Source organism: Octodon degus, unplaced genomic scaffold, assembly GCF_000260255.1.
Source record: "Octodon degus isolate 3935 unplaced genomic scaffold, OctDeg1.0 scaffold00127, whole genome shotgun sequence".
NCBI classification, from domain to species: Eukaryota; Metazoa; Chordata; class Mammalia; order Rodentia; family Octodontidae; genus Octodon; species Octodon degus.
The window spans coordinates 4,078,986-4,105,559 of NW_004524703.1; the positions used below are offsets into that span (position 1 = coordinate 4,078,986).

The following is a 26,574-nucleotide window of genomic DNA, read 5'->3' on the forward strand; positions in this document are numbered from 1 at the left end:
AAAAAAAAAAAAGCATTATCACCTTTTCAATTTTAAAAAAGCACATGACAGTTTTTGCAAAATAGTTTATCCATGTGGAGACGTGAAGGCTTCTAAGGGCAGAAATGTAATAAACATTATACCTGATCAAAGCTGGGAAACAGCACAAGCAGGGTCTGCCATATCCGGTTCTTCACACGGTGCTGCTGAGAATTCTCATAGTAGCGAGCTCTGCTCTTGGACACGGACTCATCCTGGAGGGGCAGGAACCAGCCATTTCAGTTAAAAGGCTTAAAATGCATATGGTGGTCTTTAGTTCCTCCAAAAGCAGGTAGTGACATAAGATAAGGAATTACACTGAAAAATTCCCTTTCAAATCATTGAATTTAGTTGCTTTTGTTTAACTTTTTACTTGTAAAATTAGAAAAGATACCATAAAACTGGGAGATACAGATCACAGGGTGAGGCAACTGAGAGAGTCATCAGATATCACTAGGCACCAATGCAGGCACTTCTCACTTTATGCCCTTCTCTCCTATTCCCAGTGGGAATAACTGCTACAAATGCCACTAAGCAGCCCTCACAGCAAATGTCGGTGTAATGCCATCTCTAGACACAAGATGGCAGCACGAGGCCTTTCCACACTACCACAGCGCTCTACAGACTTCAAAGGTCTGTGTGGCCTAAGCTCAGCCAGCCATGAAGTTTTCATTGTACAGTGCTGGGGATGGAAACTAGGGCCACAACACAAACCCTCAAAGTTGACTCGTGTCATCACAGCTCTTGGTGCTAAGAGTATTTACATGTTCAGATGACTTCAAGGTAGAAAACTCATCCATCATCGCCAAAGCTGCATCTGTACACAGGGATCATCTTCTTCCCCTTACCAACTTTCCTCTGACCCTGCCCTCCACTAACCACAACCTACACATCTGAGAGAGTATAAAACACCTTGATATCAGCCAAACAAATACTTAAGATACTTGAAAACAATTAGAGGGGCCGGGGAGATGGCTCAGTAGAATAAGCGCTTCCCTGGCAAGCGCAAAGGCCTGAGCTCAATCCCTGGTTACACACACACACACACACACACACACACACACACACACACACACACTGTGAAGGTCCTGAATTCAATTCTGAATGTCACATGCAAGCATGGTTCCTTTTGAGTAAGTAAGACATTTTCATCAACTTCAAACAGCCATCATAAACCAGATCTAGACGTGACAACATGCTACATCAGAAACAAATCCTGAGGTGACTTTCATGGTCTTGGAAGTCACAGCTATCATCAGGTCTTCACTCTAGGATGCTTCCTAAATGTTGATCCATTTACGTTGTTTGTAAAGATACAGCACTATAAACATGAGGTTTAAGCTGGTGTTGTAAAATACATGGGCTGAGGGTCAGAGGGCACAAGGAAGAAAAGTTGGACGGTTACTAATCAACATGAATAAAAATACAGAATGCAGGCTTCATGTTTTCTCTTCCTAATATATACTTAGAAATATATATTCTAGCAGCATGGAGAACAAATACTGAACTCTGACCTGTTAAAATTAAAGACAATTTAAAGTAAAATAAAACATATTTACTTTATCCAATAGCTTCATTGCAGTATCTTCTACAAACAACTTGTGGGACGCATTTGAGCCATCCAATAAACACAAGAATTTGACAGCACAGATTCTCACGTAATAGTCTTCCCTTTTAGTACTAAAAAACATAAAATGATTTTAAGCATTCGTATGTTTGAAAATGGAAAAACACATTAAATGCTAATTTCAAAAATATTGTAGCAAGTAGCAAATGTAAATGTGTCCACCAACAAGCTAAAACTAGGTAGCTCCTTTCTGAGTGACAGTGGTGGTCAAGCTGGATTATATCGCCTTAGCTGGCTTGGGATGCACCCAGTGGATTGGAGGAGTACGCTCCTGGACTGCATGGGCAGGGAGTGCAGCTGTAACCTTAGGTCTACGTCTGGCTCCTTCCCAGGCACTGGTCGCTTGCACTATCCCATTTCTGCCTTGAAGCCAGCTGACCGTGGACTGGATTCCCTTAAAACATGAGCCAAACTGAGGCCCTCCTCTTTTAAATCCTAAGTGCACGGCATCGTGTCTCAGAGGTGGAAAGCTAACGTAATGTCAGTATTTTAAAATTCAGAAGGTAAGAAATGAACATATGAAAAGGAGAGTGAGTTCACAAAGTATGGGTGAACACAAACTCATCCAGATTTCTAGAAAAACACACACACTACTGGTGTGCTCTGTCCTGCAGAGGCCACAGCAGCTTCTGCTCATTCAGGGCAACTACTGCCCAACACCCTGTCTTCACTGCATACTACAACACACTTCAGAAGCACTGTGTGCCCTGAACACCCTAGTATTTCCAGCAGCCAAATGTGGAAAGATCAATTAAGTAAAATGATCATTTCCACATTTCATTTTAACTTCTGTGATGTGAATAAACATTACTTTAATAGCAAAGCATCTCTCTGGTGGAAATCAAAGTATTTTACAATAAAAATTTCTTTTATTGCTATACTAAACCAGATAGAACAAAAAAATAATAATGTATTTAATAAAGACTGGCAGATGATTTACACAGCACTCAGAATAGTAACTTTTGTAATCACTGTATGAATTATTGTTATCAACTCAAATCAGAGAATGATACACTTTTAGTCATGTTCATAAAAATACCATTCGGAAAGCCATGGGAAAAAGTAAAACTTGAGAAAGATATCTCACAAGTTCCAAAAATTAGTTAAAAGGCTAGAATAACAGTAGTCTTATTCTAGAAACCAAACCCTTACAGTCACTCCCCAGACTCATCCAACTATACAGCTTTTTGTTTTGTTTTGTTTTTTGCAGTACTGGGGATCGAATTCATGATCTTGTGCTTGTCAGGTAGGCGCTTATATTGCTGGGCTATCTCCCCAGCCCAATACACAGCTTCTTACATATCAATCATGCTTCAGTAAGGGGTTTAAATTGAAAAATAAAATTAGGACCTTTTTTCAGAGTGATTCTCTTTTTGTGAATAACTTACTCATTAAGATAGTGATTTGACTTGTAAGCCCCTCCCCCAACAGGAGAACTGAAGAATAAAGTATGTGTGCTGATGGACGCCTCTCCACAGAGGAAGACGCAAATTTTATGTTCTCCAAAGACACTTCCTTATTTATGCAAGGCTTTGTAATACATAGACCAATGTTCACTGAATTTCAGAAAACACTGAGAGAAGTGAAAACAATGGATTAGCACGAAATATAATTCTTCGCGGGGGGGGGGGGGGGGGGGGCTAAGGTGCTGGGAATGGAACTTGCACAAGCTAGGAATGTGCTTAACCACTGAGCTACATCCCAGCCCAGCCCAAGGCATATGATTGCTAATACACCTTTGAGGGTTTGGTCAGTATCTTAAAATACTTTGCAGTATTTGTCACTAGAAAACATTAACTTGACAAAAACAGAGTATCTGTTGTATGATATTCAATGTGGAACATCTCATGCTGGTCAAGAGAGAATAAAGCTACCACACTTACTTTTCCATAATGACATTTGCTGCGCAGTCCTGTCCAAGGTTTTCTATGAAGGTCTGTGTATCTTGAATAAGTCTTTCCATAAAAGATTTGAAAAGAACAACAGGATTAGATGAGGGGAGAAATGACAGTGCTCGAGTAACTCACACTTCAGCCCTCTGTTTGAAGCCTCAACAAAGCGTGGACGTAATTCTGTCCAGAGAGGTATTCAATATAAATTACACCCAATTGAAGTAATGACATTCTTACCTCTGATCACGCCTAAACACAGTTCCAAATAGACAAGCCTCCAGGATAAGCTCACTATAGTTTTTGGCACTGGATAAAGATCCCTTGGAGTCAGACACTATCCAAGACTGGCAGCAGTAACTAATCAGTGTATTGAAGACTCCAGTTTTTATGGCAGACATTTCAATTATCTTATACATAATCTGAAATGAAATACAATGGTCATTTAATCCTTTAAACTATTTTTAAAAAATTAATGTCACTACAAATGTACTTTAATGGCTTCAAATGACAGTTTCAACAAAATCATGAAGTCTTAAAATATATAATTCATTGGAATAATTTTGTAAGATTAATAATCACAGAATAGTACTTTTTCACCTCAATAATAAAACATTACCAATAGAGATATTCACCCAGAACTTTTCTAGAGAGTTAACTGCCCAAGGTAGTAAAAGAAAAGGGTAAGAGCACCTCATGTGAACTTCTGAGTTCCTTTTCATTCCATAAAGCTCTCACCGCTGAGGCAGCACAGACCTAGGCCGCCAAGTGGGGACCTGGTTCTACTGTGGGGCAGAAGAGAAGCAGAGAGGCACAGACCATGAGATGATCAGAGGATCTGACCTTCAACTTCCTTGGGGACAGGAGGCACAACTGGGTCCCCAGGCCTGGTAGAATTCCCTCAGCTTAATGTGTGGCTACAAATCCAAAAACAGCAGTCGCTCAGCATCTACGGGCTGCGAGGTACAGGAATGCGCTTCTGGGATGCCCTCTGGCCACTGAAATCGGCATGCAGAGCCTCAAGTCCCTTGGATGAAGCGACAGTGTGCATATTACCTATGCACATCTGCGTACTTTATATCATCCCTCGGTGGCTCATAATGCTTAATACAATGTCAATTTTATGTAGGCAGTCACTATACATTATCACTGTACTATACATGACAGGAAAAAAGTATGTACATGTTTAGTACACAGGTCATTCTTTTTTCAGGTATTTCTGACCTATGATGGTTGAATCTGCAGGTTCAGAATCTGTAGGTACAGAAGGCTAACTATACTGCAACAGCCTAAAATTTTTTCTGAGGTCTGGGGGATGGAAGCCAGGGCCTTGTGTATGCTATGTCAGCACTCTCTGACACTGGGCTCTACCCCAGTTCCAGAACAATCTCCTGGTAAGGATTACACTCAGTGGACTGTTTCTCTACATAAGAAAGCCCAGCACAGGTGCACAGAGACAAAGGGCACTAAAACCTGCTTTCAGTTTCTGGGAAAAACCTGACCAATTATGGGGAAAACAAAGAGTAGAGCGTGCCACTCTATTTGCTGCTAGGGCCCACGTCCTGCAGGAAGGACAGGGCTGCTCAGCTACCAATCTACCTAGTGTGGGAAAATACAGATTTTCATATAGATTTCTTGATACCTTTAAATGCTGAGACTGAACCTGCAGCTTCACATATGTTAGGCAAGCACTGGACACTGAGCTGCACCCTCAGCCCTTTTTATGTTGAGATAGGGTCTCACTATGTTGCCCAGACTGGCCTAAAACTTGCAATCCTCCTGCCTGAGCCTCCCAAACAGCTGGATTACAAGGATATGGGATTACCATCACACCAGTCAAATTTTCTAACTCTGGAGTTGCCAACTAATATTCAAAATTTTAAACACTGTATGAGCGAATTTTTTAGTGAGACAGATGTGAGTGGATAACTAGAGACTGCAGCTTACTAACTGCAATCTCATATTTGCTTAGGGGCCCAAGTCTGCTCCTTACCCATGCCACCACAGGTCACACGAATTAAAAAATGAGTTACCTCTTTTATTTTGAAATATGCCTGGCTCTTCATTTTGGCAGCAACAGTAAGAACTTTGTTATCAAAAACAAATTGAACAAAAGCTTTTAAATTAGGCCAGAATGTCAGCTGAGTGTTGCTTAAAGAAGATATAATGTTCCAGGCCATGTCGAAAGATTCTATGCAGAGTGATTCAGCGGCTATCAGGAGCTGGTGCGAGAAAAGGAAAAATAGACCGTGTCACTTAATTCCAGAAGCTTTGCTTACCAAAGCTTTGCAGTCCTATCTTGGACTGCAATTCATGCTGTGGAGTGGCTCACCTTGGGAACCAGCACCTTCATGCAACGGAACACGGGCAGGACCTGCTCAGAAGGCAGGATGGAGAGGGCATCCAGGGCCAACCGCAGAATCCGAGCCGGCGTCTGGAGGGCGGGCAGCAAGGGCTCCGGAATGCTGCCATCTGCAGCTAGGACCCGGCCGTGGTATTTTTCCAACAGGAAGGAAAGGCAGACCCACTGATCATGGATGTACTGCGCAACCACTCTGCCCCAGCCTTGGGAGGATGCCTCTTCAAAAGAACTAAAGTAAAAACATAAAGTTACCTGCTGTTCCCCCAACTTGTCTCCATACTCAAGCCTGAAGCTGTGGTATGAATGCAGCTTGTTCCCTAAAAAACTACCGGGCAGCTCTGCCCCGCACTTGGTTTCACTCCTTGGTGCAGTGTTGGAGGGGCCTGGGGGTGGGGATGTCTTGTCCAGGCCACAGTCATCAGGAATAGATTCATGCTTTCCTTGTGGCAGTGAGTTCTCACTCGTAAGGACCTGGATTAGTGGCCAAGAGTGACCTGTTATGTGTTCCCGCACCCACATGCACCTATTTGCTCTTTTGACTTTTCTGTCATGTGATGCAGCAGCATAGATTTGAGAAGAAATTGGCACCAGGCTCTTGACCTTTCCAGTTTCCAGATCCATGATCAAAATACATTTTTTTCTTGGTAAATCATCTAGCTTCTGGTATTTTTGTTATAGTAATGAAAAACTGACTAAGGCAACAGGTATAAATGGTCATTATCAAATATCCTAGCTAACAAAATGTAAGGAACTCCATAAATATCAATTTTACAACTACCCTGAAAGTAGGTATTTTCCTAACTTTAAATTATTCTTAAAAAACTAAACGTAGCAAAGTCAGATTTCAACAGAAGAGATGAATAATATAATCATACATTTTGATACACAATGGAGCCTCCTCTCCCAAACTTCACAGCGCCACCAGCACTGCACGGCAATCTCCAGGTATCCCAATCACAACAGAACTGAATTTCTAGCCCACAGCAAAAAGACAACTTCTGCCTACCTGCTGCTCTCCATGGGGTGAGTGTACTGGTTCTGCTCCTCAGCACGGGGCTTCTGTAGCGTCTCATTAAATGGAAAAGCAGACAGAAACCTGTCCATGGGCTCAGCATCGAGGGAGTCCAGCTCTTGCACAGGCTGCAGGGCACCTGTCTCACAGATCGTGGCCAAAGTTGCCATACTGACTACCCTCTGGATCTGATCGCCGAGAGTCGGCTCCTGTAGGGACACAGAGCAACATTTATTTCACATAAGCACGGTTCCCATCAGCAGGGACACCTCAGGGCTGGGCTCTGAGATCTCATGCGTTTGGACATCAGAGGAAAGAAAAGGAAATCTCACACATGTAGTTCACCATTACCATGTCTACAGATCAGCAATGGGTGGATTTAAAATGGCAACAGGAATTCCTCTTTTGGCAGAGAAGTACCTTAACTCAAATGTGACTGACCAGTTAGGTGTGAGTAATCGTGTTCCAACCTTTGCCAGCTCATGTTCCCAGGCTGGAACATTATTTTATTGGACAGTAAATGTTATCAAAAAAACGCTTCAAGTTACACATAATTCTTTCTGTGAGCCAGGCACAGCAGGGCAGAGATGGACCTAGTACCCTCAGGGCTGTGTCTGAACCCTGACCCACACCAGAAGGGGGGCCATACTACACCTTTGTTTTCTTATCTGCAAAATGGGGCCAGCCTCAGAGTCTACCTACAGGACTACATGTTATACAGCAGGCTGCTTCGTGTGAGGTACTTGGCACTCTACTGTGGGAACACTGTGGGGCTAACCAGCAACAGCCTGGGTTCACATGGAGAGAAGACCGTGACTGTTAAGCAAGAAGCCGGGAGCACAGAAGGCACCACAGTGGCTTGCACACTGAGAGCAGCCACAGCTCTGTGGGGGACCTTCTACCTCCCTGTGCAGGCTATTCCCACCCCAAACTGACACATTTTACAAACCAACTCTGCCCATATTAGTGCCACCTTGAGCCAATGATGGCTCACTGAAGTAGAAAAGAAAGTCAACTTCTTCTTCTTCTTTTTTTTTTTTTTTTTTGCAGAACCGGGGATTGAATTCAGGCCCTTGCATTTGCCAGGGAAGCGCTTATTCCACTGAGCTGTCTCCCCGGCCCAAGAAAGCCAACTTCTAAGAATGACTGCGGAACGTCTGCGAATTTATTCTACACTTGAGACATGCCATGTTCTTCTAAATCATTAACAGTCCAACCCGCTATGACTATTGTCATCACGATGATACCCTTATGATTATAATTCTGACACTGACCCTCTTCTACACATGAGAATTGTAAAACTAGGACTTTCTCTTTCTGAGTTGCAAGGACACTGAAGGTTAGTCTTCTATACCATTTTCTTTTGGGTAACTCTAGAGAAAACTACTTTACAAATAAAATTATTAAAGCAATCAAGTCACTTCTTTGTTTTTATCAGTGGCCCAGACCCATTAAGACCATGATTCAGTTGAACTATATTAATACTTTGCAAGTACAAAGTGAAAATACCTTGTGTTAGTGAGGCATGCCAAGGACTAGTCTAAAGATAAACAGTGTGTGGGCTTGCCATAATTTTTTCACATCAATCCTATAATCCGCATCCTGCAGTTGTACTACAAGGTGGCAAGGGGCTTGGGTTATTTTCCCCTGGTCACACAGTGGGCAAGGAGAAGGCCAAGGTCCAAGCCCAGAAGTCTCTAAAGCCTGGACTCCACTGCTAGAGCTTTCTGTCCCATGTTTAAAATACTACCAGGTGCAAACATGTGATGGAGACACATACACACAAATCACAGAAAGAAGAGGGAAAGAAACACAGTGCAGGCCTAAAGAGCAGCAGGAGGATCAATGAGAGTGAGCTCCCAGTCCATGAAGACTTCTAGAAAAATGGGATTTCCAGTGGGCCACAGGGAGCGACCAGCCACATGTAGGTGTACTGGAAGGAGGCAGGTGATGTGGCAAAGGGTCTCTCTGCAACAGTCTGCAGGGTGAGGCACTGTGGAGTGGAAGAAGGAGGACACCAGATGAGGATGGAAATTGGCAGAGGCTGAGCCTGGAGGACTCTGATACTAGGCTGATGAAAGGCTCCTGTTCTGGACATGTACAGGCAAGAGACCTAGTATAAGTCCTCTGTACCTAAGAGTGTGTGTGTGAGCGAGTGAGTCTGTGTGTGTGTATATATATATATATATTCCCCGTCCTCTGTACCTAAGAGTGTGTGTGTGAGCGAGTGAGTGTGTGTGTGTGTGTATATATATATATATATATTCCCCCTTCTCCCCCCGTATTTAGGACAGGGTCTACAGGGTCTCACTATATAGATGGGACTCGTGATTCTCCTGTTTTCAGCTTCCCAAGTGCTGGGATTACAGATGCACCCCACATGCCCAGTCTCAACTGTTGTCTCAGCACACCCTGGGGGCGGACATCAAACCCCTGCCGCTGTGCTCTGGCTAAGAAGGCACTTTAGTCCACTGAGCTATCAGGCCAACCCTTTGTACCTAAGTATCTTTAACTCTGTGTTGCACACCTATAATCCCAGCACTTGGGAGACTAAAACAGGAGGATCACAGGGAGTCTGAAACCAGCGCGAACTACAAAGTTAGTTCCAGGCCAGACTGAACTGCACAGTGAAACCCTGTTTTAAAAAAAATTATTTTTAGGTCTGAAGTCATCACACTTCTGATGCATATTTAATACTATGATAGGCTTCACAATCCTAACCACATAGTATTATCACCTGCAGGCACAATTTTAACAATTATACTTCAGCACATACCTTCTATGAGTTCAAGATACTATGCATGTAATAACTGGATGTTCTCCCTGATTCCTTGTTCAACATAACCATAAGCCCTGGAGCTATGGAGGATTTACCTTTCCACCTTCTGTCTCTTGAAGATGCTGCATAGATGCATTTTTCAAAGGAGAAAGAACTCTGCAGATGGAGTTGCCCCCTTTCCATCCCACATTCAGATGGAGGTTTGTGAGCTCACTTAATAGTGTGAGGTACAAATGACACCGATCCAGATCTGGCACCTAAGAAAGACATCAAAACATGTATGAGAGCAAGCAGGGCCCATTAATTTCACATAGCTATAAGCTTAAGCAGGGAAGAGCCAGTTTAATGAAAAGTGCTAACAAGACTCAGAGGACAGAGTCCCTCCCTGAAGCAGGAGCTCCCTGCAGGCCCTTGGACCTGCTTTCTATACTCCTGAGCTCTCAGCCCAGTTGGGCACATTTCACATCAATCTATCTGTCCCCCACCCCCATTATGGCCAAAGCTATGTGTTACGGTTGTGTCTGGTTGTCCCCCAAAAGCCTCATGCAGCCATGGGGTGGACTTCTAGAGTTTGTGATTAATTCATGATCCACTGGGATTACGGGTGTAAGTACTACACCCAGCCTGGGGCAGATAGCCTAAGGCAACTTAGGGAGACAGACTTGCTCTCTGCGGCCATTGTTGCTACTCCTCCCTTTTGCTCTTGTTTTCTGCTGCCATGAACTATTGCCCTCTGCCATGTGGCAGTCTGCCTTGGAGCCAGTTGAGTATGGACTAAAACCTCCACTAACTGTGAGCTGACTAAATTTTTCTTCTCTTAATTTTAGGAGTCAGGTATTTTTTCCCAGCAACAAGAGAAGAGTAACTGAAACACTATGTTTCACCAATTCCTATGTGAATAGCACCAATAACAATTATAGTTACTGTCACTTGGTTTTATAATCATGAATTCTCACAAAAAAGATTACTGTCATGCTTTCAAAGTTAAAAAAAAAAGTAAGCTTGGAGAAGTTGAACAACTTTCCTGACACCTCAGAGCTACTGGGGGAGGGCACAGAATCAAACCCACATCGTTTTGACGAGTGAAGTCAGGTACTGTAGAGCTAGGTTCCAACTGGCTATGCCATGCGCTGGCTCTGCGATGCAGGGCAAATTACTTGATCTTTCATTTACAGAATGGAGATAGTGAAACCTACCCAACGCAGGGCATTTGAAAGAATTAAGTGAGAGAAAGTGACAAAAGGATGAGCAGTTAGCAGTGGCCTTAATTATTATAAGGATTCCAACAAACTACTGCTGTACTTTAGGAGGTCTCTCAAGGCACACAGAATATAACTCATTCATTTAAACCTACTTTTTTTTTCTTGGTAGAACCAGGGATTGAACTCATGCCCTCGAGTTTGCCAGGCAAGAGCTTATTCTACTGAGCCATCTCCGCAGCCCTTTTACTGACCACCCACCTGCCTCTTTGCTGGGTGCAAAAAGAAGGGAACAGTTAGAGCATGCAGTGACAAACAGCACAGGGAAAGAAGACGGAGGAGCCAGGGAGCACTCCTGAGTTCTGGACTTAAAGACACTGCTGGTGCCTTCAGGAAAGGGACCTGGGGATAGCTCAGGAGAAACAATGAGGGCTCCAATTTCAATCAACTCAGCTTGGGCAATCAGACGGGGGTGGGGGGGGGCTTTGGGCTCAGAGGAGAGGTAGAAGGTGGAGGGTGGGAACAGAGTACAACTGAAGCCAGAACAGGAAGGGTCCCTGAGGAGAGAAGGGACAAGAGTCAGAGGAAGGAAAAGGTCAGTGCCAAACTCAAAATGCAGATCAGCAGACAGCAGAGATCAGATGCCTCATGCAGAGAAGTAACTAAAGCCAGAGCAAAGAGGACATCCCAGGAGATGACATCATAAAAGCTAAGGAGAGGTGGTAGCTCAGGAGAGGTCCGAGAGTCGGTGCAACACAGTCTGGGACATATCCATCAGGTTGATGAGAAAGAGCCACCAACAGACTGAGCGAGTGCCCTCTCTGTATTGCACAGTAGGAGCATAGGAGGGCCAACTCACAAGAGGATGGAAATGGGGCTGGCAGGGCTGGGAACTGAGAACACTCCTGGGAGGGGGCGCTCTAGCTTTGCTTCGATGCTAGCTTATGGAAGACTCCTGGAGAAAGGTCAGGCTGCGACACAAGTGAGAAAGACCAGACAGTGCAAAGGCCAAGCAGGACCTTGCACATCCACATATGCAATGAGTGTGCACAGTGCTGCCAGTCTGCCCTGTCTTCTGACACCTTCTATGCCCTGGGAAGTAGACAAATACATTATTTTGAAGATGAAGGAATGGAGGCTTACAAGAACTATGTAACTTGCCCAGGCCACAGTCACATAGATTGAATAGGAACTTGAGGACCTCACAGTTTGTGTTTCTCACTTCCTAAAGCTGCTTCTAGAGAAATTATCATGTTTATATTTCTTTTCAGTTTAATACAGGTACTGCTAGGAAAAAAAAAACCCAAGAAGGCCAACAAGGACAGTTCCCCAGGGACACTCACAGTCTGCAGCTCACGCATGGTCAGTCTTCTGAGGACAAACTGAGAAACACTCTCAGTGGCAGACAACGCGGTGCGCTGGAGAAAAGCAGGCACCTCATCTGTGGGGAAAAAGCGTTTCACCAAAACGGCAGAAACGGGTTCTGTAGCTCACAATACAGCTGATGTTCTGGCACAAGTGTTAGTCAGGAGGGCAGAGCACTTACCAAGAGTGAGTCGCAGTAACCCAATCCTCCTTCCTACAGAGTGCAGGAGTCTGTAACTGGCCTTACAGGTTGCAGGGGGATGGTTCTGGGTAGGATGGGACAGGGACACATTCCCTCACTGAGGACACTAATAAAGCCTAGACAGAATGCACATATGGAATGGAAACAAAAGGCAGCAGAGAGGGGCCCGCGAGATAGCTCAGTGAAAGAAGTGCTTGCCTGGCAAGTGTAAGTTCCTGAGTTTGATCCCTGGTACCACCAAAAAGCAAAAAGTAGTTTAAGGCCAAGACTATAGTTCAGATGGAGACCTCCGTCTGGGCAGGCTGCGTGTAGGAGAACAGCTCCTGTATGCAACTCCTGTGGCAGTGCTGACCCTCATCCTGCAGACCAGGGCTGGGAGACAGGGGCCTCACTGCCTAGATGCAGAAGGGAGGCCAGACAGGACTCATAGACACAGGCCCCAGAGCACAGCATGGATGTGACAGCAAAGTTGAGCCAAACCAGCATGCACAAAAGCTGGTCACAATGCAAGCCCAAACTGCCACAGGTCTACCATCTGCTGAACAAAACCCCAATGTTCTCCCCAGAGGACCTGAAGAAGATTCAGGGTCTCACATAATAGTTTGAAAAACATACAGAACTGCTGGGTTAATCACAAAAAGACAATACTCACACCACACTACTGAGGCGTCATCGATTTTAGAGTGAAAGGAACTGGATAATGACGTTGAGCAGCTTTTAAAAACACACTTCCAAGAGCAATCAGGACTGCTTCTGAAGGAAAGGAAACAAGTCTCTTCCTGTCATATATGCCTCTGTAAACTGTAACTAGCAGTTACCTCTGGGGCATGGGAAGGAGAGAGGCAAAAGCAAGAGGATGGAGGTTCTGCTTTATAAACTTGGGTATTGTCTGAAAGTCTTGCGTGTTCATGACAGATCTTGCTGGGGTGAGGTAGGAATGGGCTGTGGAGCCAGCCTACCAGTGGGATGCGCTGCACTCGTATTTGCAGTGAGCTTGGAGCTAGGGATAAGTCTTTTACTTAATGGTGTATCAATTTCTTAGGCTTCATGACTACTAAATGGTGCATCAATTTCTTCGGCTTCAAGACATAAACAGAAGATACACAGAAAAATCAAAGTGTCATCTGATAACCAAGCAGCAAAAAAAAAAAAAAAAAAAAAAAAAAAAAAATGAGAAGACATGAAAAGAGTCAATAAACTTGAAGATAAATCATTAAAACGTCTCTGAAAATCACGAGCAAAATACTTGAAAACACTGAACACAGCTCCAGACTGATGTGGGATAACAACAACCATCTAATACTAGTGTTGTCAGAGACTCAAGTGGAAATGAGAAAGACCACAAAGATGAAACTCTGTGACTGAAAAAATGGCTGAATGCTTTCCAAGGCTAGTAAAAGACAGAAACCTATGCATTCAGGAAGCCTAGAGAATTTCAAACAAGATAAGCTCCCCAAAATTCATGGCTAGACACTGCAAAGCCAAATGCTAAACACTAAAGATGAAGACACAATTTGAAAGCAGAGAAAAATTAAATAGTAAGGTGAAAGATTCAATCACTACAGAGCTCTCAGGGGAACCTGAGAAGGCCAGAGGAAAGCAGTAGGACAGGTCTGCACAGTGTGATCAAAAATAAGGTGAATGCTTAACCAGTTTTAAATTTATTGCAATAAAAACACAGGGCCATTAACTTCCCCTTAAATTCTCCCCTTGCTTCAAACCCATTTATTCCATCATTCTTGCCACTTTCTGAAGCAGTTCTATAAGATTTTTGCTTCTTTAGGTGTGCTATATTGGCTGGCTCCATGTCCTCAATCAACTCAAAATGTTTCCCCTTCATGATCATTTTGATTTTCTGGAGAACAGCCAGAAGTCCACAGTACCAGTTCCAGTTCCAGTGAGTAATAGGATGAGGATGCACCATTATGTTTTTAGGAGTCTGACTTTTCACGGATGGCAGGAGGCAATAACAACATTCACCAAATGTGATCACATCTCATAAAGACACTTATGAAACAACTTTCAGAACTGCTCAGAATGGCAAGAAGGATGGGGCAGGGGTATTTAAAGTGAGAGGGAGTAACTGAAGAAAGATTAATGATAATATGTTGCTTATTATAATACATTTTAATGTACGTTTTTTTGGCTTTGTTTTGTTTTGTTTTTTGTGGTACTGGGGATTGAACTTAGGACCTTGTGCTTACCACGCAGGCACTTATGCCACTGAGCCATTTCTCCAGTCCCTGACATTTTAATCTAAATTTTCACTGTATATTTTGATCATACTTTGTAAACTACTGATCCATTAAACTAGAGACAGGTTCTTTTCCTCAGGGTTCTTTAAAATGTTTGATGGCTGAAAGCAAAGGTTATAGTGTCTAACACAAAAAAGTAGAACATTCAGCACCATGTCCCTGAAATACCCATTTGCATTCCCAAGGCTTCTGCCAAGACAAGGGAACACTGGGAACTGGGCAAACGAGTACTCTCTGTGGAGGCTGCCTTCCTGCTGTGTGCACAGTCAGCTCTCCTTGGAAGGCCAGTCATGTAAAGAGTGCAGACACCCTACAACATCACTGCTCTATAGTTAAATCTACTCCCTGCCTGTGATAACTGGGTGTGGAACAGAGCACTGTGGAGTATGGAAGCTCAGCCTGTTGCCGCTGGACACTCCTACGCTTTCTGGTGAATACTCGTCCAGTCTATCACCAGTGGACCTCCTGAGTGGTGTTGTTGCTAAGTACTCAGCCTTCATGGGCACTGTCAAGTGGCACCTCTGAAGAGCATGTGTTTCATGCTTAGGGTGAACCTTTCCTGTTATTAAGTATGAATTAATCCTGTCGGTGAGCCTTAAGTAATTTGTGGGTCAAAGGGAAAAAGTCTCAAGGAAAATGAGAAGATAAACTAGTTAGAAATATAATATATCAAAAATACATGGATGCAGTTACAGTAAAGCTTGGAGGAAAATCCATGACATTAAATGGCATCTTGTAAAGCAGGAGGGGCTACAGATACAGTTCAGTGGTACAAAGCTTGCCTAGCATGCACAAGGCCTTGGGCTCCAACCACAGCAACATAAAAGAAAACTGCACAGAAAACAAAAGAGGTCTAAAATAACTAATCTCAGCCTCAAGATTAACACAAAAGGGCAAAATAAACCTATAAACCAAAAGGCAAGCAGAAAGAAGTAGAGAGCAGATATCAATGATATTAGAAACAATGAAACTAAAAGCTAGTTCGTCGAAAGGATCACTAATCCTAGCAAGTCTTAGGAAGAGAGAAGGAAAAAGGACCATTTGCCACTGGCAGGCACACAAACAGAGACATAACTACAAACACTACAGACATAAAAAGAATCAGGGACTCGTATGGACAGGTCTAGAAATAAAAGTGTCCCTATTCACAGATGACATGATTGTCTACAAGGAACCTATAAAAAAGCTCTTAGAACTAAGTCCTTCAACAAGGTCACAGGATACTAAATCAACATACAAAAGTCAATGGAATTCCTCTACACTAGCACCATGCAGTAGAAAACTCAAGCCTAAAACTTCACAATAGTTTCTGCTCCAATAAAAGTATGTGGCTCTAAATCTAACAAAACTTGTGCAAGGTATACTATATGCTATAAACTACAAAACTACTATGAAGAAATCAAAGACAACATGCATAAGTGAAAAGACACATGATGTCTATGCAGTAAAAGCCACAACATAATAAAGAAGGTGATTTTGTACAAGATAATCTCTAGACTTAATGCAATTCCACTCAAATTCCAGTAGGGATTTTTTTTTTTTTTCTTTGTAGGTACAAACACTCTGACTAAATATGAAGTGGGATATGGTAGCATACACCAGTAATCTCAGTGCTCTGGGAGGCTGAGGCAAGAGGATCCCAAATTCAAGCCCAGTCTGGGTAGCTTAGCAACATAGAAAGACCCTGTTTCAAAAGAAAAAGGGTTTGGATGCAGCTCAGTGTAAAGGCTCTGGCTTCTATCCTAGGGCTACAAAGAAATCTTAATGGGAATAATATTTGTTATGAACTTACAGTAACCAAGACAATGTGACAGTGGCACATAGATCGAGACTATGCAGAGCACAGAACAGAGCAGACTCCAGAAACAGACTCACATATGTACAATCAACCACCTCTAAACTACTGAGGTGTCACGCACCTAACACTCAGTCCCCTAGTAAGTGTTCAATTAGTGGCTTCTGGTACAGGCACCAATACATGCAGCTACTGTCACAGCCAAATTAGAACACATCACCACCACAAAGCCCAACTTTTGGCCATCATCCTTGTACCCTCACTTCCTCCCAACTTTTAGTATCTGTAGTGAAAGCCCTCCCATGACAGTCATCTCCTGAAGGCTGGGACAGCGATGCTATATACATTCCCTGCTCAGCACTTCCGCCCTCTTGGAATCGTACCCTGGTCCTCGGCCCCCAGCCTCGCAGCTGGCCCTCACCAGTTCCTCCTGGAGACTCTCGCTGCATCATAGCTCCTTCCTTCAACTTTTAATCCTTATGGTCTTCAGTTAAGAACACAACACATGTACACAGCTACTTGCAAAGACCACTTCGTATCGACCTATCGAGTGGAATGAATACACACCAAGGATGTCCCATTTCATTCCCAAGGAGGGCACCCACCCTGGAGTGGCTCAGACATAGGCATCAGGAACATGAAGCGGGTCCACAGCAGCACTGTATACAACAGGAATCGACCCATCATGAATGAATCTTAAGAGTCTGTGCAGTGGACAAGGCACAGAAGATTCCTTATAGAAAGATACATTTCTATAAAAGTATAAAAACAATAAAACTAAATAATACACTGCTCAGCTCTTCATGAATGGTCAACTGATCTTCAACAATGGTACCAAAACTACACAGTGGGAAAGGCAAGACTCGTCTATAGCCTGCAGTGGAAAACTGTACGTTCACATGCAGAAAACAAAACTAAACCCACACAAACCAACTAAAATGCTTTAAGAGACTTAAAAGTGTAAGCATGAAATCATCAACCTGCTAGAAGAGCAAGTCAGGAAAAAGCTTAACTTTGGTCTTGGTAATGACCACTTTGGCTATGATAATGAAAGTGCAGACAATAAAAGTAAAAATAAACAAGTGAGATTATATCAAACCAGAAAGCCAATGCACAGCAACAGAAACAACCAACAAAGTGAAGTCACACCACAGGATGGTGGGGGATGGCCAGAAGATTCATGGTTTCAGTTCCACAAGTAAGTAAGCTATGGAAATCTCCTCAGTCAGAAGGCCTGACCGCCAGTGTTACACACTTATATTGTGCAAAGGGTAGATCTTATATGGAGTGCTTTTCACAGACAGTAACAATAACAGAAGGGCAAGAAATTCTGGGAGGTGATGGCCTTCATGGTGCTCATAGTTTCATAGGTGTAGACTTCTCCCCAAACTCATCAAGTTGTAAAAATTTAGTATATACAGGTTTTTAACACGTCAATCAAAAGTGAATAAAGTGATTTTTAAAAACAACATACCACTGAAGAATATCCATATGTATGGCAAAAACCCTTTTCTAAAGCTCACAAATGAGCACCTAGCTTGAAGGTCTCAAGTACAGGTGTATCATCAATTTGCATCAGAACACACAAAACCATCATACATTCTTTTGTATCAAATAATATCACAACATGTTCCCAACAGGGTCACACATACATGACTGTCCTATACTGCCCCTTGGGACTGTGCTATGCCATCCAAAGGGAGAATCATGTATGTATCACGGTGGTTCAAGCCAGCAGAACAGGTTAAAGACACTTGTAACCCAGTCCTGCACTACTGAGCAGAGTAATATGCAGGACATGTCAAATGAGTCCAAATTAATGCTCTTAAGAACTGAAAACCTTACAAGTTACCATCATGTCCACCATCATAAAAAGCATGAAATCCTAAAACTAGATTTAATATTTCATACACATATTATTCTCAGGTTTAACCTAATATCAATGCTGTGTAGCATCTTAAACAGCAAATTTCTAGAATTATTAATAAAACTAGTCAGAAATGATAGGGAGCTGAGGTTTATCTACCAATATTTGCCTCTCTGACACTTGTGTGACCCACTGGTTTGCTATATACATCTTAATTTAAGGAGAGAAGAGTCCCCTCAGTGTTTCTATCAACTATCACTGTACTTTCTGTATAAAATACCCTCTACTCAAGTGGTGCTCAGAGATTAACATATTTAAAAGTAAGTATAAAATTACTGCTTTGTCATATTTTACTTGTAACTTCCTATAACATCTAGAACTATGACAATCAGAAACAGGTCCTGAAACATATTTGTCATAAACAAACATGATAAAGTAACCATTTTCAATGGTCTGGAAATCAATGAACAAAGGTGGTTTTTTTTTTTTTTTTTTAAAAAAAAAAAAAGGCAGAGACTGAGTGTGGTGGTACAGGCCTGTAATCCCAGCGCTGGGGAGGCTGAAAACAGGAGGATCACTACGAGTCTAAGCTGTGTATTGAGACTCTGTACCAAATACACTTTAAAAAAAAGTCAAATGAAGCTGTATTCTAAAATCAGCAGCAACTGACACATATAAAACACTGGAATCTCAGCTCCAATATATCCCCAATAGTACCAGGGGACACAACAAATACACTGAAAAAAGTTCTCTTCGATGTAAAAAGGTCAAGAACTTCCTCTCATTCTGCAGCACAAGCGACATAACAAGCAAGAAACCCGTAGAGACTACACGTCCTCACCATCTTGGGGGCTGGCACCTTTCAACATGCAAGTGTGCAACAATTTCACCAGCAACTGCAGGCATCTGTCAGTCCTCAGCAAGGGCATATAGGCATTGGTACCCAGCTTCACCAGGGCATCCAGAAGGGGGTCTAAGAATATCCTCAACACATTCTGTGTTCTTCGCTTTTCACTAGATATTAAAAGACATGCCCAAATCAACCATCATAAAGCATAAAGAAATTACTGCCCATCTACAATCTGTGGAATTAGCTACTGGATCAATTAGATAAAGTTACTCTCAAGGACAAATGTAAAAGCATTTGTGGGGACTGGTCTCCTGGTCTGTGCTTTCTTGTAAGTGTAATGATTGTCTAGGGAAGAAAATGCAGGAAGAACCCCTGACTCCAATATATGCTCCAGCGGGAAGGAAAGGCCTACACTCCTTTCACTTTCAGGTCAAGACCTGCCTCTAATAATACAGAAAAACAACACAAAACAAAGGTAAGCTAGGTAAGCTAGGTAAGCTAATCAAAGAAATGAAATGAAGAATGCTTAAAAAACAAAACAAATAAAAAAACCCTAAAGCTTTATGTAAAACTGCTATCAACTTCAATACTAAAACTCTACCTAAAAAGACTCAGTGTAAATAAAATTAGCTGCATGCAAACATGCTATCAATCTACCTACTAAAGCTATTATCTCAGTAATTATAATCTGAGAATATATCTGCTCAGACTCTCAAAATGTAAATGAGGTTGGTTTATCTTTATTATATCTTTAAAATTATATATTTTACAAAGAAGTCAAATTCTATTCTTATGCTAGTTTACCATCCATTCTTCTAGAAAAATTACAAAACTAATAATTATTATAGATAGTGCATTTTTAAACCTTCTGCAACTAAATTATTAAATTTAACATTTTCTTTACCAGCTTAAAAGGATTAATATGCCCTATTCCTATTGTTAATTTAAAGCATTTCTTTAGTATATTTCCAGCTCAACATACATTCTTTAATACTTTGTGATTAACTCTACACACAATGAAAAGTCTAAATATACATCATAAATCTCCTAGGCTTTCTTTCTTATGAAAGTAGTAATTACCTGTACTCAGTCTTCATTCCCTCCACGTCCACAGCTAGCAAGATCATCAGAGCAGTGAGCTTGGCCTCAGACCAGTCAGGCATAAAACAGTTTTCTCCTGCTTGAATAATAAAGGTAAGGTTTGCAGAGCAGTAATGAAGTCTTTCAAAGGTGACACTTTAAAAACAAACTGCCAAGTCACTATTCTTACTAATGTTACACTATTAGAGAAATAAAGCTCATTACTACACATCTACATGTAAATCTGAACAAAAATGAAGTGCTCTGTGCCTGCCACTGCCTGACCTCGGGCCGCAGAACAGCAGATCCTGTACTTGAAGAATCCACACTGCAGTATGAAAGAAAAGCATCCGTGAAAGCATCTGCAGTGAGATACAGAAAAGCAACATGCTGAGGGCATGCAACAGAGGACCGCCCACTACAGAAGTTCATGTGAGGAGGACGTGGCGTGGCCAGGTCGGAACAGCAAGATGAAGTCTGTTGTAGAAACAACAACTGGGCTGGGCGCGATGGATGAGAACGGATGAGGTGGGTGCAGGGAGATTAGAGCTTCTCAGGATGCAAGGACAGTGCTGGGAAGGTCCTGGCAGGAGACAGCTTGAGCACTCTAGGAAACAGAAGGAATACCCCTGTGTGCCTAAGTGAGAGGGAAGAGCAGAAAGAGAGGGGACAGACACTGGTGGGGGTGTGGGGAGAGACCAGGACACGAGGCAGGCCACCAGACACTGCTGCCTTTGTCTAAAACATAATAAAAAGCCAGCCATAGTGAAAGCATATGGAGGGAGGAGAAATGTACAACCCCGAAACCAGTGTTTGGAAAAGACTTCCCCCACAACAATGTGGAATACGACACTGAGGGAGAAGCAACACACATGCAAGGCCAACAGGTAAGAGGAATTCTAGCACTGCAGCTGAGGTTCCCCACCTGGAGTCAGAAAAGGATCGGACAATGACACCGAGGCTGGGTGCCTTCAAGGTACTCTAGCCACAGTCTGAGCTTACTCTAGTAGGGATGAACATTTATTTATTTAGACAGATACAACAAAAGTCTTCTAGGTAAAAATATTGAAAATGTAGTAGACAACAGAGAGAATAAAACATGAAAGAGAAATGTTGCAAGGATAAATGCATGTACTTTACAAGGATCATTTAAGACGTTTTCCATGAACAGATTAAAGAAATCAATAGATGAAAATGAGTTTGTCTGAGGCAAAGATAGGAAACTTAAGACACATTAAATTCAAAGACATAATTTTCTCCAATTATTACTAATGACTTTAATGAAGAGAAAGCACTAGGAATGTAAAAGGAATCGTGATTGAAGTATCTGTGAAGAACTCACCCTCAGACAGTGTTTTACACATTTCTCAAAGAAAAGAACACTGTCAAAGTAGTGTGAGGGGCAGGGTGCAGCCCAGTGACCCAGCGTCTGCCTGGCGTATACCAAGCCCTGGCCTCTACCTCCAGCAGCACAAAATAAACAAACAAAATTGGCTAACAATGAGAAGAAAAGAAAAAATTAATAAAACCATCCTTTCAAACTTTTTTCCTTAAAATTATTCCTCATAATCAGTTCACACTAAATATAATAGTTTGAAAACAAAGATGAACCACTAACTTCCACATATTTCTATCACAGGACTTCCAAAACCACATCTGCAAAATTTATCTCCCAAGAACTAAGCAGTTGTATGAAAAATTAATAAATTCATTTGTGTTCAAATCCCACTCTGGCAACTCACCGGCTTATACAACCTAAAACAGCTCAGCATCTCACATCTCAGAACAAAGTACAAGTTGGGAGATAGAATTTTTCACTTCCTGCTACTCACCTCCTTTGACTGAAATACAAGTTTGTGTAATTAAATCTCGACCTCAAATATAGTGAAAACCTCTTTGAAAATACTTTGGTTCTATCATCCAAAAACAATGACCAGAGACTTACTTTCCCAAGCAGGTGACTTAATGTACTCTTGAACCAGGTTCTTCACAAAAACATTCAGGGATGTCTCAGGAGGTCCATCAGGGCCACAGAGAGAGGTTGGCCTGAAGCACCGCTCGTTGACACGCAGCCAGTCACAGAGCTGGTAAAGAAAACAGGCACAGGATTACTTCATTTTATTTTTTTGGTACCAGGGATTGAACTCAGAACCTTGCCCTTGCCAGGCAGGCACTTATGCTACTGAGCTATCTCCCTGTTCCAAGATTACTTTAAAAACCTGACTGAATAAAGGGTTTCTGTATTTTCCAAAGCACCTAATATAAAACATCTTGATGAGGTAGGTATCCTACAGAACGTTTCTATGCAAAGTAACATAAACTTGTAAAACCAACGATAACTTTAAAACTCATTCCAGCTTTCTATACTAAGAACTTTTACATTTTTGAGATAATGCAGAATTTAACATATAAGGAATAATTAAAATTCCTATTCTTCTGAAAGCCTTTATACCACGTGCCTATCAAAATACATTAATATTAAAAGTGAAATACTATCTCAATCCTTCTCCATTACATCTCTAACAATGGTAAAAATAAGACACAACACTTCACAATCTCTGCTCATAGGTAATTGTGAGTTTAAATATAAATCTAAATTAAATGCAATTTAGTATGTTCACAATTTTCTTTTTACAATGTCTCTCTTCATGTGCAATTCCAAGTATGAAGTTTACACATGAATAATTATAAAATGGGCTTTCTAGAAAGAATTTTTAAAAATGTTTTTGCATTAAGGACATCAAACTTGCATATAAATACTAGATACTTATATAATATTACTTAACAAATGTTATGGAACACAGACAAATCTGTAGTAAGATATATATACATATTGGCCATGCTTTGAATGTGGTTCAAATGTATACCCAAAGGTCTGTTTTAGAATTGTGCTTACCAATGTGGTAGTGTTTTTGTGGCACTAGAGATCAAATCCAGGGGCACTCTACTGCTGAACTAAACCCCAGGCCTTTTTATTTTTTGAAATGAGGTCTCCCTAAGTTGTCCAGGGTAGCCTTGATCTTGAAATCCTCCTGCCTCAGCCTCCTGAGGTGCTAGAGTGACAGGTTAACAGTGGGCTGGAAACAGTCCAAGGCATTTTTGCATGTACTTCCACATTTAAGCCCCATGGTCCTATCCATATGGCAAGATAAATCCAGATGGATAAAACCCCTAATTTTAAAGTCAGTCCCACAACTTCAATAACCAGATCTCATATAGATACCTGAACAAATAAAAGCTGAATATTTGACCAAACAAAAGTCTGAAAACCAATTTTTTAAAAAAATCACATTTAATGGTCACCTGCACAAATTTAAAAATTAGATATTTAATATAAATCATGGCTCGTTTATTTAGGTATGATATGGGTCTACTGTTTAGTCCTCCTTATTTAGCAGGCCATCACACCTGAGGTGGAAATAACATCTGATGAGAATCACCTCAAAATAACTGGGAGAGGAAGATGGGCCCAGCGAGTCCCAGGACAAGGAAGACTGGCCACCAACTGTGACAGCAGATGGTAGGCGACTGGGACAAAGGAGGCCATTAAAACACTTCTCTTTAATCATTTTTAATTTCTCATAAGAAAAAGCTAAAGGAAAAAAGTGAACTATTAAAATCAAAAGTAAAACTAGATGAGAGGACGCCCAAGCTTAGCACTATCTGTATCTGTACCTGTACCCACATCTACATCTAACCGTAGGTACTCTCAGATGACCTTTCGCAGCTGAACTTTCACAGCAACGCCACTCACACTATGAAATCTGGCTAACCTCATGGCAGCTACACAGTAGACCTCAAAGATGTCCAGGTCCTCATCCTTAGAGCCTGTGAATGTCACCTCATACGGGAAAAGGGTCTCCTCTGCATGTCATCCCATGAAGGAGTACAAGACAATGAATGCTCTAGATGACTCAAGTGGGCCCAGTGTAGCCACACCTGCCCTCGTGAAAGCAAGGTGGGCGCAGGTTTGACTATGAAAGATGAGAAGATGACAACATGAAGACAACACAGAAATTGGAAGATTCTAGGCTGCTGGTTTTGAAAAGGGATGAGGAAGAAATGTCAGGAATGCAGCTCTAACAACTAGAGAGGGAGAAAACTGGTTCTCTTCCAGAGCATCTCAAGGTGTCCCAACCCTGCAGATTCTTTTTTTTTTTTTTTTTAATGTATCTGGTTGTTGCAGGATCTCACTACACAGCCTGGACTCATGGTGCTCCTCCTGCTTTCAGCCTCCCCAGCAAACACTGCAGAATCTTGATTCCAGCCTGCAAAACTGATTTCAGACTCCTGACTTCCAGAAGTGGACAAGAACAAAAATGTGTTATTTTAAGCCACTGTGGTAAGAAAACTAAGACAATCATTAATGGAGAGAAATGTGGCAGTACCCTCCACAACTGCACATATGCATTTAAGTCTCTGGCCAGTAACCTAGGAAGCTATTCTACAGATACAATGGTAGAAGTAATACATAGCACAATTATTTATCTTGGCAGTCAGGGGAGTGCAGGAACAGGGGAAGCTGAATGAACATGGTACAAGTAGTGGAATAAAAGATAAGAATAGAAAATAAGCTGGGTGTCATAGCACATGTGTGTATGCCTGCTATCCCAGCACTGAGGGAGGCTGAGACAGGAGGATTATGAGCTCTCCAGAAGAAAGGGGGTAGGAGTGAAGGATGTAGCTCAGTGGTGGGATGCCCTGGGTTTGATTTCCAGTGCCTACTGATAAAAAGAAATCCCAGGCTATACTTTTAATTAAAATTTGAAAGGTGGTAAGCAGGACTTACACTGAAAGCTGTTACTTGTTTAGGGACAGGCCAGGGTAGAAGAACAAGATGGAAATGAGATGCTTTTGACTAGTAATTTCAATCTCCAAACTATGGGAATTCATTTCCCATTCAGGCAAGCACAGCAAAGCTAGATCTTTTTAAAGAAGAACTAAGAAAAAAAATTAGCAACAGGTATAACAACCTACCAATATCTTAATATACAGATACTCATGAGGCCTGTGGGTCAGAGACAGAGAGGAAGCATTTCCCCCCAAAGGAGCTGGGGAGAGCTCACTGTCCATGCAGGAGAAGAAAGGCAGCTGATAAACAAGAAGGCTCAAGGTGATTCAGGGGCAGTCAGGAAGAACTAAAAATCACTGTGGGCCAGATAGCTCAGTGGACTAAAGTGCCTGCTTAGGCAGGTGCAGGGACTAGGGTTTGATCCCCAGCATGCTGTGCCAGTCCCACCCCCAGGGTGCACTGAGATGGTGACTGAGACTGGGTGTGGTGGTGCAAGTCTGTAATCCCAGTGCTTGGGAGGCTTAAAACAGGAGCATCACTACATAGTGAAACCCTGTACTAAAACACATAAAATAAAATTTAAAAATCACTGCAGTGGCATACATCTGTAATTTCAGCATTCTCAAGTTTGAGCCCAGCCTAGCCAAATCAGCAATTTAGTAGAACTAACTCAAAACAAAAAAGGGCTGGGTCATAGCTATGAACAGGCCATGAATTCATTCCTTAATGCCACCACCACCACCACCACCACAAAATAAAAGAATTTACCACAATGTCAGACGTCAGCCCTGGGCAGCTGAGTAGAAGAAAGTGCCATTCATCAATAGAAAATAAGACAAAGAGGAGGTGTGTGGACTTCAGGTCTTTGAGCCTAAGGCAAGTATTACTCCCAGCTCATTTGGACACCCACAACTGTCCTGCCTGGAAGGCCCACCTGTGGCTCAGCACTCCCTGCCAGCCACAAGAGTCCTGACACTATGAGGTTAAGGCCACTCAAAGGAGATGCTTGTATTTCAAAATTGCTGGTGGTGCAGTTGTTATATTCTACATGAATTAAGAAATGAGCTTCATTAGAACATGATTTTGAACACTGAGTTTTCAAAGAATTCTCTTCCAAACTCACCTCTGTCCATAAGGCAGTTCCTCGTCCTAAAGACTCTTCTTGCTTCAGAGATGTGAGAAAAGTGGAGATATCAGAAAGCGACACTTTCTCCTAAGCAGAAAGTGTGAAAACACTACTCAGTTTAAAATTATCAACTGAAGGACTAGGGAGACAGCTCAGTAGAATAAGCACCTGCCTGGCAAGGTCCTGAGTTCAATCCCCAGGTACCACAAAAAAAACCAAAACTAAATAAAATTATCAACTGAATAAAATAACATCCCTTGGGGCCGGGGAGATGGCTCAGTAGAATAAGCGCTTCCCTGAAAAGCACAAGGGCCTGAGTTCAATCCCCAGTTCCACAATAAATAAATAAATAAATA

General features: G+C 42.1%; 1 protein-coding gene across 1 annotated transcript in view; it reads right to left on the bottom strand.

Moving 5' to 3' along the window:
- The window catches only part of Tarbp1 (TAR (HIV-1) RNA binding protein 1), a 62,529-nt gene that overhangs the window by 17,302 nt on the left and 18,653 nt on the right, over positions 1–26,574 (bottom strand). Inside the window, 13 exon segments of the mRNA XM_023700874.1 lie at positions 123–233; positions 1,578–1,698; positions 3,529–3,600; positions 3,775–3,956; positions 5,568–5,756; positions 5,867–6,125; positions 6,903–7,117; positions 9,783–9,944; positions 12,230–12,327; positions 19,212–19,384; positions 20,301–20,400; positions 22,246–22,384; positions 26,216–26,305. Coding sequence (XP_023556642.1) covers positions 123–233; positions 1,578–1,698; positions 3,529–3,600; positions 3,775–3,956; positions 5,568–5,756; positions 5,867–6,125; positions 6,903–7,117; positions 9,783–9,944; positions 12,230–12,327; positions 19,212–19,384; positions 20,301–20,400; positions 22,246–22,384; positions 26,216–26,305 — 1,911 coding nt within the window.